Raw genomic sequence first — 12,266 nt, forward strand, 5'->3', positions numbered from 1 at the left:
CAGGACTAGTCACTGACAGAGACCTGGGTTTTTTAATGCTGAGGTGTGTACCCACCAGTGTAGCTACAGACATTTTGTTCTATGTCAGCTCCCTAGTTCAGATTATTGCTATAATGTGCCTGCAAAATCACTGACACAGAAAAGTAACTTGTCTCAGAAGAGGGGATGTTGACACATACTCTTATGTTCTTTATGACCTTTGTTAAACTTGTCATGTTCAACAAAATTTACATAGGATCCATCAAATTAATGGTCAATATACACTCTTATATCTAAAATGACCTAATCAGAAATGAGCACTGGACACTTCCTACAACTTCATAAAAGCTACATGTATTTTGGGTTTTCTGTTTGTTTGTTCTTGTTTTTTGCTTTAGAAGTTGATGAATATAGATGTTTTTAGCCATGGCTCAGCTCCCAAAATCTGATATGTGGTTCTATTCAATCAGTATTATGGTCTACATTCATTAATCCATCCCTATTTATTTGAGAAAGGTGTTTTTCTGGTTTGTGGGGCTGATCATGAACCCAAGCACAAGATGTTAGGCCCTTGCTCTGTGCACTAACATACATCTATTATATTTTCATACACCCTTACCAATTTTGACTATTTTATTTTGTTCTGACATAATCTCATTTATAGATTATAGAGGGCTATAAGCAATCCTCCTTTGGTGACACTGGTGCAGAAATGAGATTCTGCCTTAGGGCCTTTACATTGGTGGCTTCAATATTTTAGTTCCCTCTGTCAACTGATCTCCAGACTCTTGCCAGAACCATAAGGACTGCAACTCTCTCTCTCTCTCTCTCTCTCTCTCTCTCTCTCTCTCTCTCTCTCTCTCTCTCTCTCTCTCTCTCTCTCTCTCTCTCTCCTGTCTCTCTGTTAAGACATCTTGGGGCAGCTTTAAAAAAGCTAAGCACAAGATATCATGAGTGTAGCTCCTAAAACACATCCACATATTAACCTGCCCTTCAGGCTCAGCCTGGATGTAATTTCATGCACCTGTACCAAAGACAGGAGAACTTTTGACTTCATATTAAAACTGGAGTTATTTCTCAGTACATTTTAAAGGTTCATATTGCTGATTGAGGAAAATTTGAGATAGGATGAGACATTTCTGAGAACAGTTTGAAAAGGAAACCCTCAGTTAGAAACACAGGGATTACTGAGGTGATGGCAATTAAGCCCAGAGTAAACCATGGCCTTGGAAGGAAGATGGGCTCAGTGGCCATGCCCCAGGAGAGTCTTCAGGAAAGAGCACTTAAGATTCCTGTTCAGTACAGGGGGAAAATTAGTAGGGAGCCAAAGGCTGTATGTAACCCATGACATCAGTAGTCCCTTCTTGAACATTCTATAATCTTCCAGAGAGTTCTTGGCATGAGCTGTGATGTCACCAGTGTTGTAGCAACAGCAAATCATTGAGGTTTCTCAGTCAGTGTCTAGAGGATACACTGATAGACATGTTTGCTCGACTCAGAAAACTCTTTCGGAGAACCAATGTGGATGGGAGAGAGACTAGAGAGAGGAGGAAGGGAGCTGGCCTTTCATCTGAGAGTAATGAAGGACAAAGGAGGTGGTCATGGAGAATGTGGAGTAAGTACTGGGAAGTGGATATTGAGCTTCCTATCAGGGTGGCCTGAGCTGGCCTTTCTAGCAAATTCCAATTCTTCACTTTCACTGAGTATTGTGGTTGTTACTTGGGGACAGAATGAGAGCATCAGGAGTCACAGAGGATCTAACCTACACCAATTTAGGGAAGGGCATCACTGCCTTCACTACCATGCTTCTAGCTTCAGCTTCTCTGACAATAGTACCAGGGAGAGATTTGTGCCCCTGCTGATAACCTCTTGTTCTCAGAACTACTCTGACCTCCTCTCCCTCAAAGTTCCCACCTTAGCTTTCCCACTGGTTGTGGGTGGCAGGAATAATTGTACTGTAACCAAAGACCAATCAGAGTTGATAAACCCAGCAGAGATTCCATCCTGTGGCCACTTCTGGAGTGCTTGTTGTTTCAATAGAGGAAATAAATCAGTGTGTTCTCCCTCTGCAGGATGTTTTAAGGCCATTTCCTGGGCCTAGAGAAACAGAATAGGAGATCTGAACATCATATAACACTCAAGTACTTGTGAATTGTGAATTTATAGTATAACTTGTAAAACCACAGGACTGAGGACTCTGAAGCCAAGTTGTACTCTGTGTATTTATTAATAAGCCAGGGGAAGCCATCTATGTGGTCATCATAAGAATACATAGGGAGACAGAGGACACACATGGCTGCTTACATCTCCTAGTCTCTATAGAGTGAGGGGATAACTGAGGTCCACTGAGGATGCATCTAAAGCCTGGACGAAACTCTGTGTGGTGTCACTGAGTTCTAGGCCTGTCGTCTACTTTATAGGCCTCAGAGTAGACTGTCTATACTCTATGCATTCCAAAAATGTAAGTTCACTTGTGTTCTTTTACCTACAGGGGCTGGCAGGCAGACATCATCCCCTGCAACTGTCCTAAGCAAGAAGCAGGCCAAGAAGGAAGAGGAGAGGCTGACCAGAGAGCTGCAGCTTGTTACCCAAGAGAGAAATGAGCTGAGAGATCGCTTGATCTATGTCACAGAGGGAGCCATGAACAAGAGGTATGCATTGCTCCAAATGCTGTGGTGTTCATCTGGAGTCAATGCCACACTTGTCTTTTTAAGGTGGTTGATTATAGGAAGGTGTGTCTTCATGATATCCCTGGGTCAAACCTCATGTCCCTAAATACTTCTTAGAGGAGAGACAGAGCCTGAAGCTTGGTCAGGAGTAAGATGGGAAATGGACTCTTCTGCTTCCTCCAGGTCAAAAGTGGGACTTGCAGTCCGAGTAAAGAATTCAGGGATAGAGGCAATGGACAGTGAGTTCCCAGAGTGCTTTTGGAAAGCCCTTGAAAGGAGGTGCTTTTGTGAGGTTTTAGGACCTGAGAGTTTGTGGTGAGTGTTTGTACTGGACTAGCAGGTGACTGAGTGCTGGAAACTGCTAAATGCAGATGGAGGGGCCTGGTCCCACATTGTTCATCTCAGCGCTTGACTAGACGCCTGAGGCTCTGCCTGTTCCTCTTTCTCTGAGTGACTTATACTCTGAGACAGTAATGTTGCATGCATTTCTTCTGCATCTCAGGTTCTCTCTGCTTCTGTCTCTGATTCACTCTCTCTTTCTTTCTGTTACTCTGTCTCTTTTTTCCCTTACATGTGTGTACACAAGTGTGTATATCTGTTTCTGTGTGTATGCATGTGTGTGTGCACATGATTGTGGTGTCTCTTGTGAATTAATTTTTTGCATGTTTATATTTCTCTCTACTCTTTTAAATTCAGGGATCTGTGACATCCAGGGTACTTTGAGACAGTAATGTTGCATATACACCTGATGATTCTCATTCTGTTCTCTCTGGTTCTGTCTTTATTTCTTATTCTCTTGCTCTGTGTCCTTTTCTCCTAATTTGTGAGTGCCCGTCTATGAGTCTATTTGCTTCCACGTGTGCATACAAGTGCTTTTGTTTCATATGTTTATATTTACCTCCACACTTTGGAATCTTGTGGTCTGTGTATTGGACTGAGGATTTACATGCAGTTTCAAGTTGATGTGAGTCCTGATGTCTGGGAGCCCCCACATTAAATAGCACTGTTCCTTCCCTTCATGGGGACATTTATGTAAACAGTTGCACCTCTTGGGCAGATTATAAAGCATTGGTTATGTCTGGTCTCATCTCAAGAATTATGTGTAATTTCTGCCTCTGAATCCAGGAATTATAATCCGTGTTGTCAAAACAGGGAAAATATAATCACAGGTGTCTAGTTGGCAACGACCTGTGGCCTATACTCTTGAGGGCACAAGGGGCCAGACTGCCCATCCAGATCTAATGAGTAAACACAGGGAGCCAGGGCACCCTCCATCTGGATATATAGCTTATGCTGTCCTTGGAAAAGATAAAATGTTTCCAAAGATGAAAAAGATCCCAGCATGTAGAATCCAGGAATTGACCTTCCTGTGCTGGGAGTACAAGACCCAGTCTATGTTCATGTGTTCTTAGAAAGGAGGAGTGGCCCCTGGTTATGGAAAGCAGTAGCAGAATGGGGCAATACCAGAACAGGGAAGTGGGAAGGGGTGGATGAGGGAGTAGGGTTAGGGAAGGGGGCTTATGGGATTTTTGGAGAGTGGTAAGCCAGACAAGGGGGAAACATTTGAAATGTAAATAAAAAAATATATCGAATAAAAAAAAAAGAAACACATTTTCAGCCAGGCCATGGTAGCACACACCTGTATTCCCAGCATTTGGGAGGCAGTGGCAGATGGATTTCTGAGTTTGAGGCCAGCCTTGTCTACAGAGTGAGTTGCAGGACAGCCAGGGCTACACAGAGAAACCTTGTCTCAAAAATACAAATATATATATATATATATATATATATATATATATATATATATATATATATATATATATATATATATATATATAATACTTGGATGTGTATGTGTTCAAAAAAGGTGTTTTAAAAAAGGCACATGTTCATAGAGTTCTGTCTTCCTGGGGACAGGCCATACTACACACCAAATCCGTTATATGAAAAATTGAAGTTAAAGGAGAAGGAGATTATGACATTTCTACACAGCTTAGAGAAGGAGAACATTGAGGCCAAACAGACCTTCCAGGATCTCAAGAAGGAGATTAACTTCTATCGGTAAGTACTGTTCATGGAGGTCACCAGGTGTGGAATGGCCATTTCTGACTTCCTTTGTTTCTGGACTGGAGAGTCTGCAGGTCTGACTCTATCCCTTCTGCCTTTTAGCCATCACTGTGCCTTGGGACTTCTCCTGTCAGTTTCAAAGTCTGTAAGAGACTGTTACTCATCCTAACAGTGTACAGGCATCAGCAGGAGCCTCTCATTAGAAGAGTGATTCAGATCATGAGAGGGTTATGGTACAGTTCTAGGTCTGTGGGACTCAGGCATGGTTTTACAGAGCTAAATGTGATCTAACAAAAGGATACAATGCCTTCCTCTTGATTCTACTGACTGCATTGAGGGTATCTGCAACCTACTAATTGATGTTGCTGAAATGCTTTGGGCTGTCATGGATAGTTTCAGATACCTTGTTCTTTGGAGAGACATGCAACCTTATTGGTGTTTGGGCTGCAGCAATCATTTATTTCTTCCCTCAAGTTGCTATTTGCTGTTTGTGGACCTCTCAAGAATGTATTGAGATGTATTGCATTAGGTATTCCTGGGAACCTAGGTCCTGGTGGGGTTAATGGGACCTTGATGTAGGAATGGGAGGAGGAGCCTGCAGGATCTTACCATGAAGATTGTGTCTCTAGCAACCTGCACAGCCGGCTCCTGATGCAGAAGAACATTATGAATAAGAGATTGGTTACACTGAAGCAGGAGAACAAGGAAGTACATGCTGATTCGACCATCATTCAGCAATACCTGATTGACTTGAACCTGAATGTTAAAGATGAACAGGACAAGACCAGCATCCTCCAGGGCCAACAACATCAGGTAGGTACAAGCAGCTCAGCCTGGCTTATACTGACTGATAACATTTTGCTACTGCATCCACCTTTGCTTTCACACAGCACCATTCTAATGCACAGTCCCAAGCAGCCACCCACCTCATGGAATGTAGCGGGCCATTGCTAGGGCTATGCACATTCTGGGTTGTGAACCTCTTGAGATAAGCTGAAATATGGCAAGTATACCTTTCTACTCCTCTTTATTCTGAAGACCAATAAGGGTGATACATCAATATCATGCAGCATTCCAACACCTGCTCATGATAGGTGGGCTGCTTTGCAGAACTTTGAGTAAGTTCTGGGTCCTGGGACAGAGGGCATGCAAGGGTCATATGACTTCCAAAGTGGTTAGCAATTTGCAGGGTTAAAATTCAAACACTAATAAGAAATATGTTATTCTCCTTTTCTTTGATCTGTGTGGCATGTGGCATTTTCCTTTCCTCCTGTAACCCAGTGAAGTCTCTTCCAATTGCCCATTTCTTGGTGTGCCCTGATAAAAATGAGTAGCAGCTTGTCAGCCCTACTGTTAATGTAGGTTAATGTTGCTGGATATTTTGCTGTGCCTGCAGTTGTAACAGCATTGGTGTCAGTTAAAAGATCAATGATAACATTCCTGTTGAGAGGGTGGGAGGCAGCAGCCTGACAGGTGACATTTAGATTCCCAACAAGCCTCTGTCTTAATTGATGCCTTCCTCTTCTAGGATGCAGAGAGTGTAGCAAGAGCTGAAATTTCCACAGCCCAGGAAGAGGGCCTCCTGCAGAATGAGTTGCCACTTCAGGAAGCCCCTGATGAGCTCCATCCTCAACAGCCACAAAATTCCTTGGATGAGTCTTCTACCACATAATTGAACTCCTCAGGTTGAATAGGCACTAACTACCTAGCCAGTGAGCCAATCAATTCAGGAATTTATTCCCTTTCCTGCACAAACAACACCCCTTGGGGGAGAACTGAGGTGACTGCCCTGCCACATGTCCAAGAGAAGAAACAGACTGTATGTCCCTGTTGCTGAAAGTGTACTGAGAGAACTCTGGTTCATATAATTTACTGTTAGAGTTTTGGTTGCTGTTTGGTTTTCTGCTGTTTTGTTACTTGTTATGTTATTGGATATTATATATTATTGTTATTGCTTTTTTTCTTATGCTTTTCACTGTTTATAGTAATTATCTTTAAAAGCCTGTTTTTGAAATGTATTTCTGATGAATAAAAATTTATTTGTAATTCCTCACTTTTGAGACCATATTACTTATTCAGGTTTTCTGTCCTATCCTGTAGACATAGACCTCACAACCACAGATGGATCTCGGTAAGCCCCAGGAAGCCTGGCTACAGACTGATTTCAAAGCCCACTAGGGTATACAAGACAATGGTCTTTTGTATGAATAATGTCGCTTCTCCCATGGATACACACTTTAGGATGTAATCACTGACATACTCTCTCCATGCTGTCATGTATTCTCCTACTCCTAAAATGTAGAACTCTATTAGAATGGAGACTGCAGCTCCTACCTATTTAATATAGCCCATGAATTTCTACCTAGAACAATCAGACAACAAAATGACATCAAGGGCATACAAAAGGTAAGGAACAATGTCAATGTATTGCTATTTACACATGATATGATAGTATATTTAAGTGATTCCTAAAGATGTACAAAAGAACTATACCTGATAAGCACCTACAGGGAAAGTCTCTTGATTCATAATGAACTTAAAAAAGTCAGTAGCTGTTTTTATTGAAAGGATAGAGAAGCTGAAAAAAAATTAGGAAAGCCACAACATACAGTACCCAGAATTAAAAAAACTGTATCTTGGTATAAGTTTATGCAAGCAATGAAAGACCTATAAGACAAGATTTTCAAATCTATGCTCCAAATGCAAGTGCACCCTCATTCGTCAAAGAATCTTTACTAAAGCTCAAATCACACATTGCACCTGACACAATAGTTGTGGGTGACTTCAACACCCCACTCTCCTCAATGAACTGATCAGGAAAGCAGAACCTAAACAGGGACACAGTGAAAAAAAATGAAGTTTTAGACCAATTGGATTTAACAGATTTATATAGAGAGAACATTTTATCCTAAAGCAAAAGAATATATATTTTTCTCAGCACCTCATGGTACTTTCTCCAAAATCGACCATATAATTGGTCACAAGACATATTTCAACAGATATAAGAGGATCAAAATAATCCCATACCTCCTATCAGATCACTATGGAGTAAGAGTTGTCCTCAATAGCAACAAAAACAACAGAAAGCCCACACAGAGGGAAGCTGAACAATACTCAGTGAGACCTCGGTCAAAGAAGAAATAAATCAAAGACTGCTTAGAATTTAAAGAAAATAGAGGCACAACATACCCAAATTATGGGACACAATGAAAGCAGTGCTAAGAGGAAAACTCATAGCCCTGAGTGCCTCCAAAAAGAAACTGAAGAGAGCATACATTAGTACCTTAAGGACACACCTGAATGGCCTGGAACAAAAAAGATAATTCACCCAGGAGCAGTAGAAGACAGGAAATCATCAAACTCAGGGCTGAAATCAATCAAGTAGAAACAAAGAGAACCATACAAAGAAAAAAAACGGAAAAATTTATCATGAGAAGGAAAGAGCTCCCATGGTCAGAGTTAACAAGGATTACCATAGAGAAAATGGACATCTGAGGGAAAACAACTTACAGATACAATACATTCCAATCAAAATCCCAACACAATTAATTACAGGTCTTGATAGAGTCCTTCTTCTGTTCATATGGATAAACAAAAAGCCCAGTGTCTTAGTTAGGTTTTCCTTTAATGTGAAAAGACACACGAACAAAGCAGCTTTGTTATAAGAGGCAACATTTAATTGGGGCTGGGTGACAGGTTCCGAGGTTCAGTCCATTAGTCCATTATCATCATTGAGAGTAGGGCAGAGTCCAAGATGGTATGAAACTGGAGGAGCTGTAAGAAGGAGCTGTGACTTCTTCTGCATGCAAACAGAAGATTGTCTAGTTTATAGCTACATGGAGGGTCTCAAAGACCAATCTCACTGTCACACACCTACTCCAAGGAGGCCACAACTTTTAACAGTGGTATTGCCTTGGTCAAGCTTATTGAGACCACACATTCCACTCTCTGGCTAACATAAGCTTGATCAAATGGATGAGTCTATTGTGGCCATACCAATCCATAGCATAACAGAAAATATTCTTAATCCAACTCAGAGGTCCCATAGATCATAAGAGGTTCAAACATGTTAAAAGTCCAAAATTCAAAGTCTCTTCTTACATACACACAATCTCTAAAGTGTAATCCCCTATAAAATCAAAAGATATAAATCACAGGCATCTAATATCACAAGATATATATACCACCATTTAAAAAATGTCATACTGAGAAAGTACCAGATTAAAGCAAGACAAAAACACAGCTTCTCAAACTGCAACTCTAAGTTTTCCTGGGTGAACATCTATGTTACAAATGAATAGACACCCACATTCATAAAATAAACTTTACTAAAGCTCAAATCATGCATTGCATCTCACACAATAATAGTGGGAGACTTCAACACCACACATCATTGGACAGATCGTAGAAACCCAAACTAAACAGATACAGAATGAAACTAACAGCAGTTATTGACCACGTTATAACAGATATCAAAAGAATATTTTATCATAAACCAGAAGAATATATCTTCTCAGCACCTCATGGTACCTGCTCCAAAGTTGACCATCCTCTCAATCACAAAACAAGCTACACCTGATACAAGAAAATTGAAATAATTCCATGTATCCCATTAGATCACCACAGTCTAAGGCTGGTCTTCAATGGCAACAAAAACAACAGAAATCCCACATACACATGGAAGCTGAACTATACCCTACTCAATGATAACTTGGTCAAGGAAGAAATAAGAAAACATTTTAGAATTTAATGAAGATGAAGACACAACATCCTCAGACTTATGGGACACAATGAATGCAGTGCTAAGATGAACACTCAAAGCTCTGAGTGTATCCATAAAGAAACTGAAGAGAGCATTCACTAGAAGCTTGACAGTACACCTGAAAGCTCTACAATAAAAAGAAGCAAATACATCCAAGAGGAGTAAATGGCAAAATCACACTTGAATTAGCAAAAGACTCATTATCAGTGAACATCTTTTGTCCCCCACCCCATTGCCTTTTATCCCCAACTTGTTTAGTTTTGGAGGCAGGGTCTCAATACACTGTAGCCCTGGCTGGCCTGAAACACTGAGATCCATTGCCTCTGCCTCACAAATGCTGAAATCATAGGCATGTGCCACCATGGCCAGCACCAAGTTGTATTTCTATGTTTACTTTTGATGTGCATGAGTGTTTACCTGTATGTATGTATGTATGTATGTATGTATGTATGTATGTATGTATGTATTTACACTGCATATGGGGCCTAGTGCACACAAAGATCAGAAGAGGCACCAGATTCCCTGAAACTGGTTCTGGGAACTAAACTCATGTCCTCTACTAGACCAACCTGTGGTTTTAGCAGCTGAGCTGTTCCTGTAGCCCACTCCAACATGAATTTTTATAACTTAGTAGTAGGATGAATAGGAACTTTAAGGACTTTAAGAAATACAAAGAGGAAAATTCATAGCCCTGAGTTCCTCCATAAAGAAATTGGAGAGATCTTACTCTAGCAGCTTAACTGATCATCTGAAAGCTCTAGAACAAAAAGAAGCAAACACACTCAAGAGGAGTAGATGGCAAGAAATAATGAAATTCAGGATGCAAATCAACCAAGTAGAAAGAAACAGAATTATACCAAGAATCAACAAAACCAGGAGCTAGTTCTTTGAGAAAATCAACAAGATAGATAAATACTTATCCAGACTAACTAGAGGGCATAGAAACACTATCCAAATTACAAAATAAGAAAAGAAATGTAAGAAATAACAACAGAAACTGAGGAAATACAAAAAAATGTTCTACTCAGATTCAGATTCTACTAAAAAGGAATGCATTCAACAAAAGTGGAAAATCTGGATGAAATAGATCATTTTTCTCAACAGATATCACTTACGAAAATTAAATCAGGATAAACCATCTATATAGCACCATACCTGCCCCCAAAGGAATAGAAGCAGTCATTAGAAGTCCTGCAAGCAAAAATATCCAGGGACAGATGATTTTAGTGCAGAATTCTATCAGAACTTCAAAGAAGCTCTACTACCAATACTTATCAAATGCTTTCAAAAAACAGAAACAAAAGGAAACAAAAGACCATCACCGAATTCAGTCTATGAAGACACATTTATACTGATTCCAAAACCATAAAGAGAGCCAAAAAAGAAAGAAAACTTCAGACCAATTTCAGTTATGAATATCAATGCAAAAATACTCAATAAAATTCTCACAAACTGAATCTAGGACCACATCAAAATAATCATTCACCTTGATTAAGTAGGCTTCATCCAGGAATGCAGGGATGATTCAATGTATGGGAATCCATCAATGTAATCCACTCTATAAACAAACTTAAAGATAATAACCACATGATTATCACATTAAATACTGGAAAAGCACTGGACAAAAGACAACACCCATTCATGTTAAAAGTATTGGAGAGATCAAGAATTCAAGCTTCATACCTAAATATAAGAAAAGCAATACACTAATAAGTGGATATTAACCTAGAAAACTGGAATACCCCAAACATAATCCATACATCAAATGAGGTACAAGAAGAAAGGAGGAGTGGCCCCTTGTTCTAGAAAGACTCAGTGAAGAAGTATAGGGCAAAACCAGAACGGGGAAGTGGGAAGGGGTGGGTGGGAAGACAGGGGGAGAAAAGGGGGCTTATGGGACTTTCGGGGAGTGGGGGGCTAGAAAAGGGGAAATCATTTGAAATGTAAATAAAAAATATATCGAATAAAAAAAGACAAAAAAAAAAAAAAAAGAAAAGCAATATAAAGCAAACCAATAGCCAACATCAAACTAAATGGGGAAAAGCTCAAAGCAATCCAATTAAAATCAGGGACAAGGCAAGGCCCAACCTATTCAAAATAGTACTTGAAGTTCTAGCTAGAGCAATAAGACAACAGAAGGAGGACAAGGGATACAAATTGGAAAGGAAGAAGTCAAAATATCACTCTTTTCAGTTAATATGATAGTATACTAAAGAGACCCCAAAATTTCTACCAGAGAGATCCTGCAACTTCAGCAAAGTGGCTGGATGTAAAATTAATTCTACCAAATCATCAGCCATTCCTCTACTCAAAGTATAAATTGGCTGAGTAAGATAATATGGAAATTATACCTTTCACAATAGTCACAATTAATATAAAATACCTTGTTATGACTCTAAACCTCTAATGAAGCAAGTGAAAAATCTGTTTGGCAAGAACTTCAAATCCCTGAAGAAAGAAATCAAAGAACTAAAAGATGGAAAAATGTCCCAAGCTTGAGGATCAGCATGATTGACAGAGTAAAATGACATCTCACAATCTTGCAATCTACAGGTTTAATGCAAACCCCATCAAAATTCCAAGTCAATTCTTCAGAGTTAGAAAGAAAATTTCTCAGATTCATTTGGAATAACAAACACACACACACACACACACACACACACACACACACAATACACACACAAACATACACACACACACACACAAATACACACACACACACACACACACACACACACACACAAGATAATGAAAACTATTCCCAACAATAAAAGAACTTCTGGTGGAATCAC

At 39.9% G+C, this 12,266-nt stretch overlaps 1 protein-coding gene across 1 annotated transcript; it reads left to right on the forward strand.

Annotated features, from left to right (window-relative positions):
- The first annotated feature begins 1,231 nt into the window (after positions 1–1,231).
- Positions 1,232–6,384, forward strand: LOC127677817 (disks large homolog 5-like). The gene is made up of 6 exons (XM_052172806.1): positions 1,232–1,312; positions 1,399–1,594; positions 2,471–2,630; positions 4,563–4,706; positions 5,342–5,525; positions 6,241–6,384. The coding sequence occupies exons 1-6, from the start codon at positions 1,232–1,234 to the stop codon at positions 6,382–6,384; spliced, it is 909 nt and encodes a 302-aa protein (XP_052028766.1).
- Positions 6,385–12,266: the final 5,882 nt, after the last annotated feature.

The sequence above is a fragment of the Apodemus sylvaticus genome, chromosome 2 (genome assembly GCF_947179515.1).
Source record: "Apodemus sylvaticus chromosome 2, mApoSyl1.1, whole genome shotgun sequence".
Taxonomy (NCBI): Eukaryota; Metazoa; Chordata; class Mammalia; order Rodentia; family Muridae; genus Apodemus; species Apodemus sylvaticus.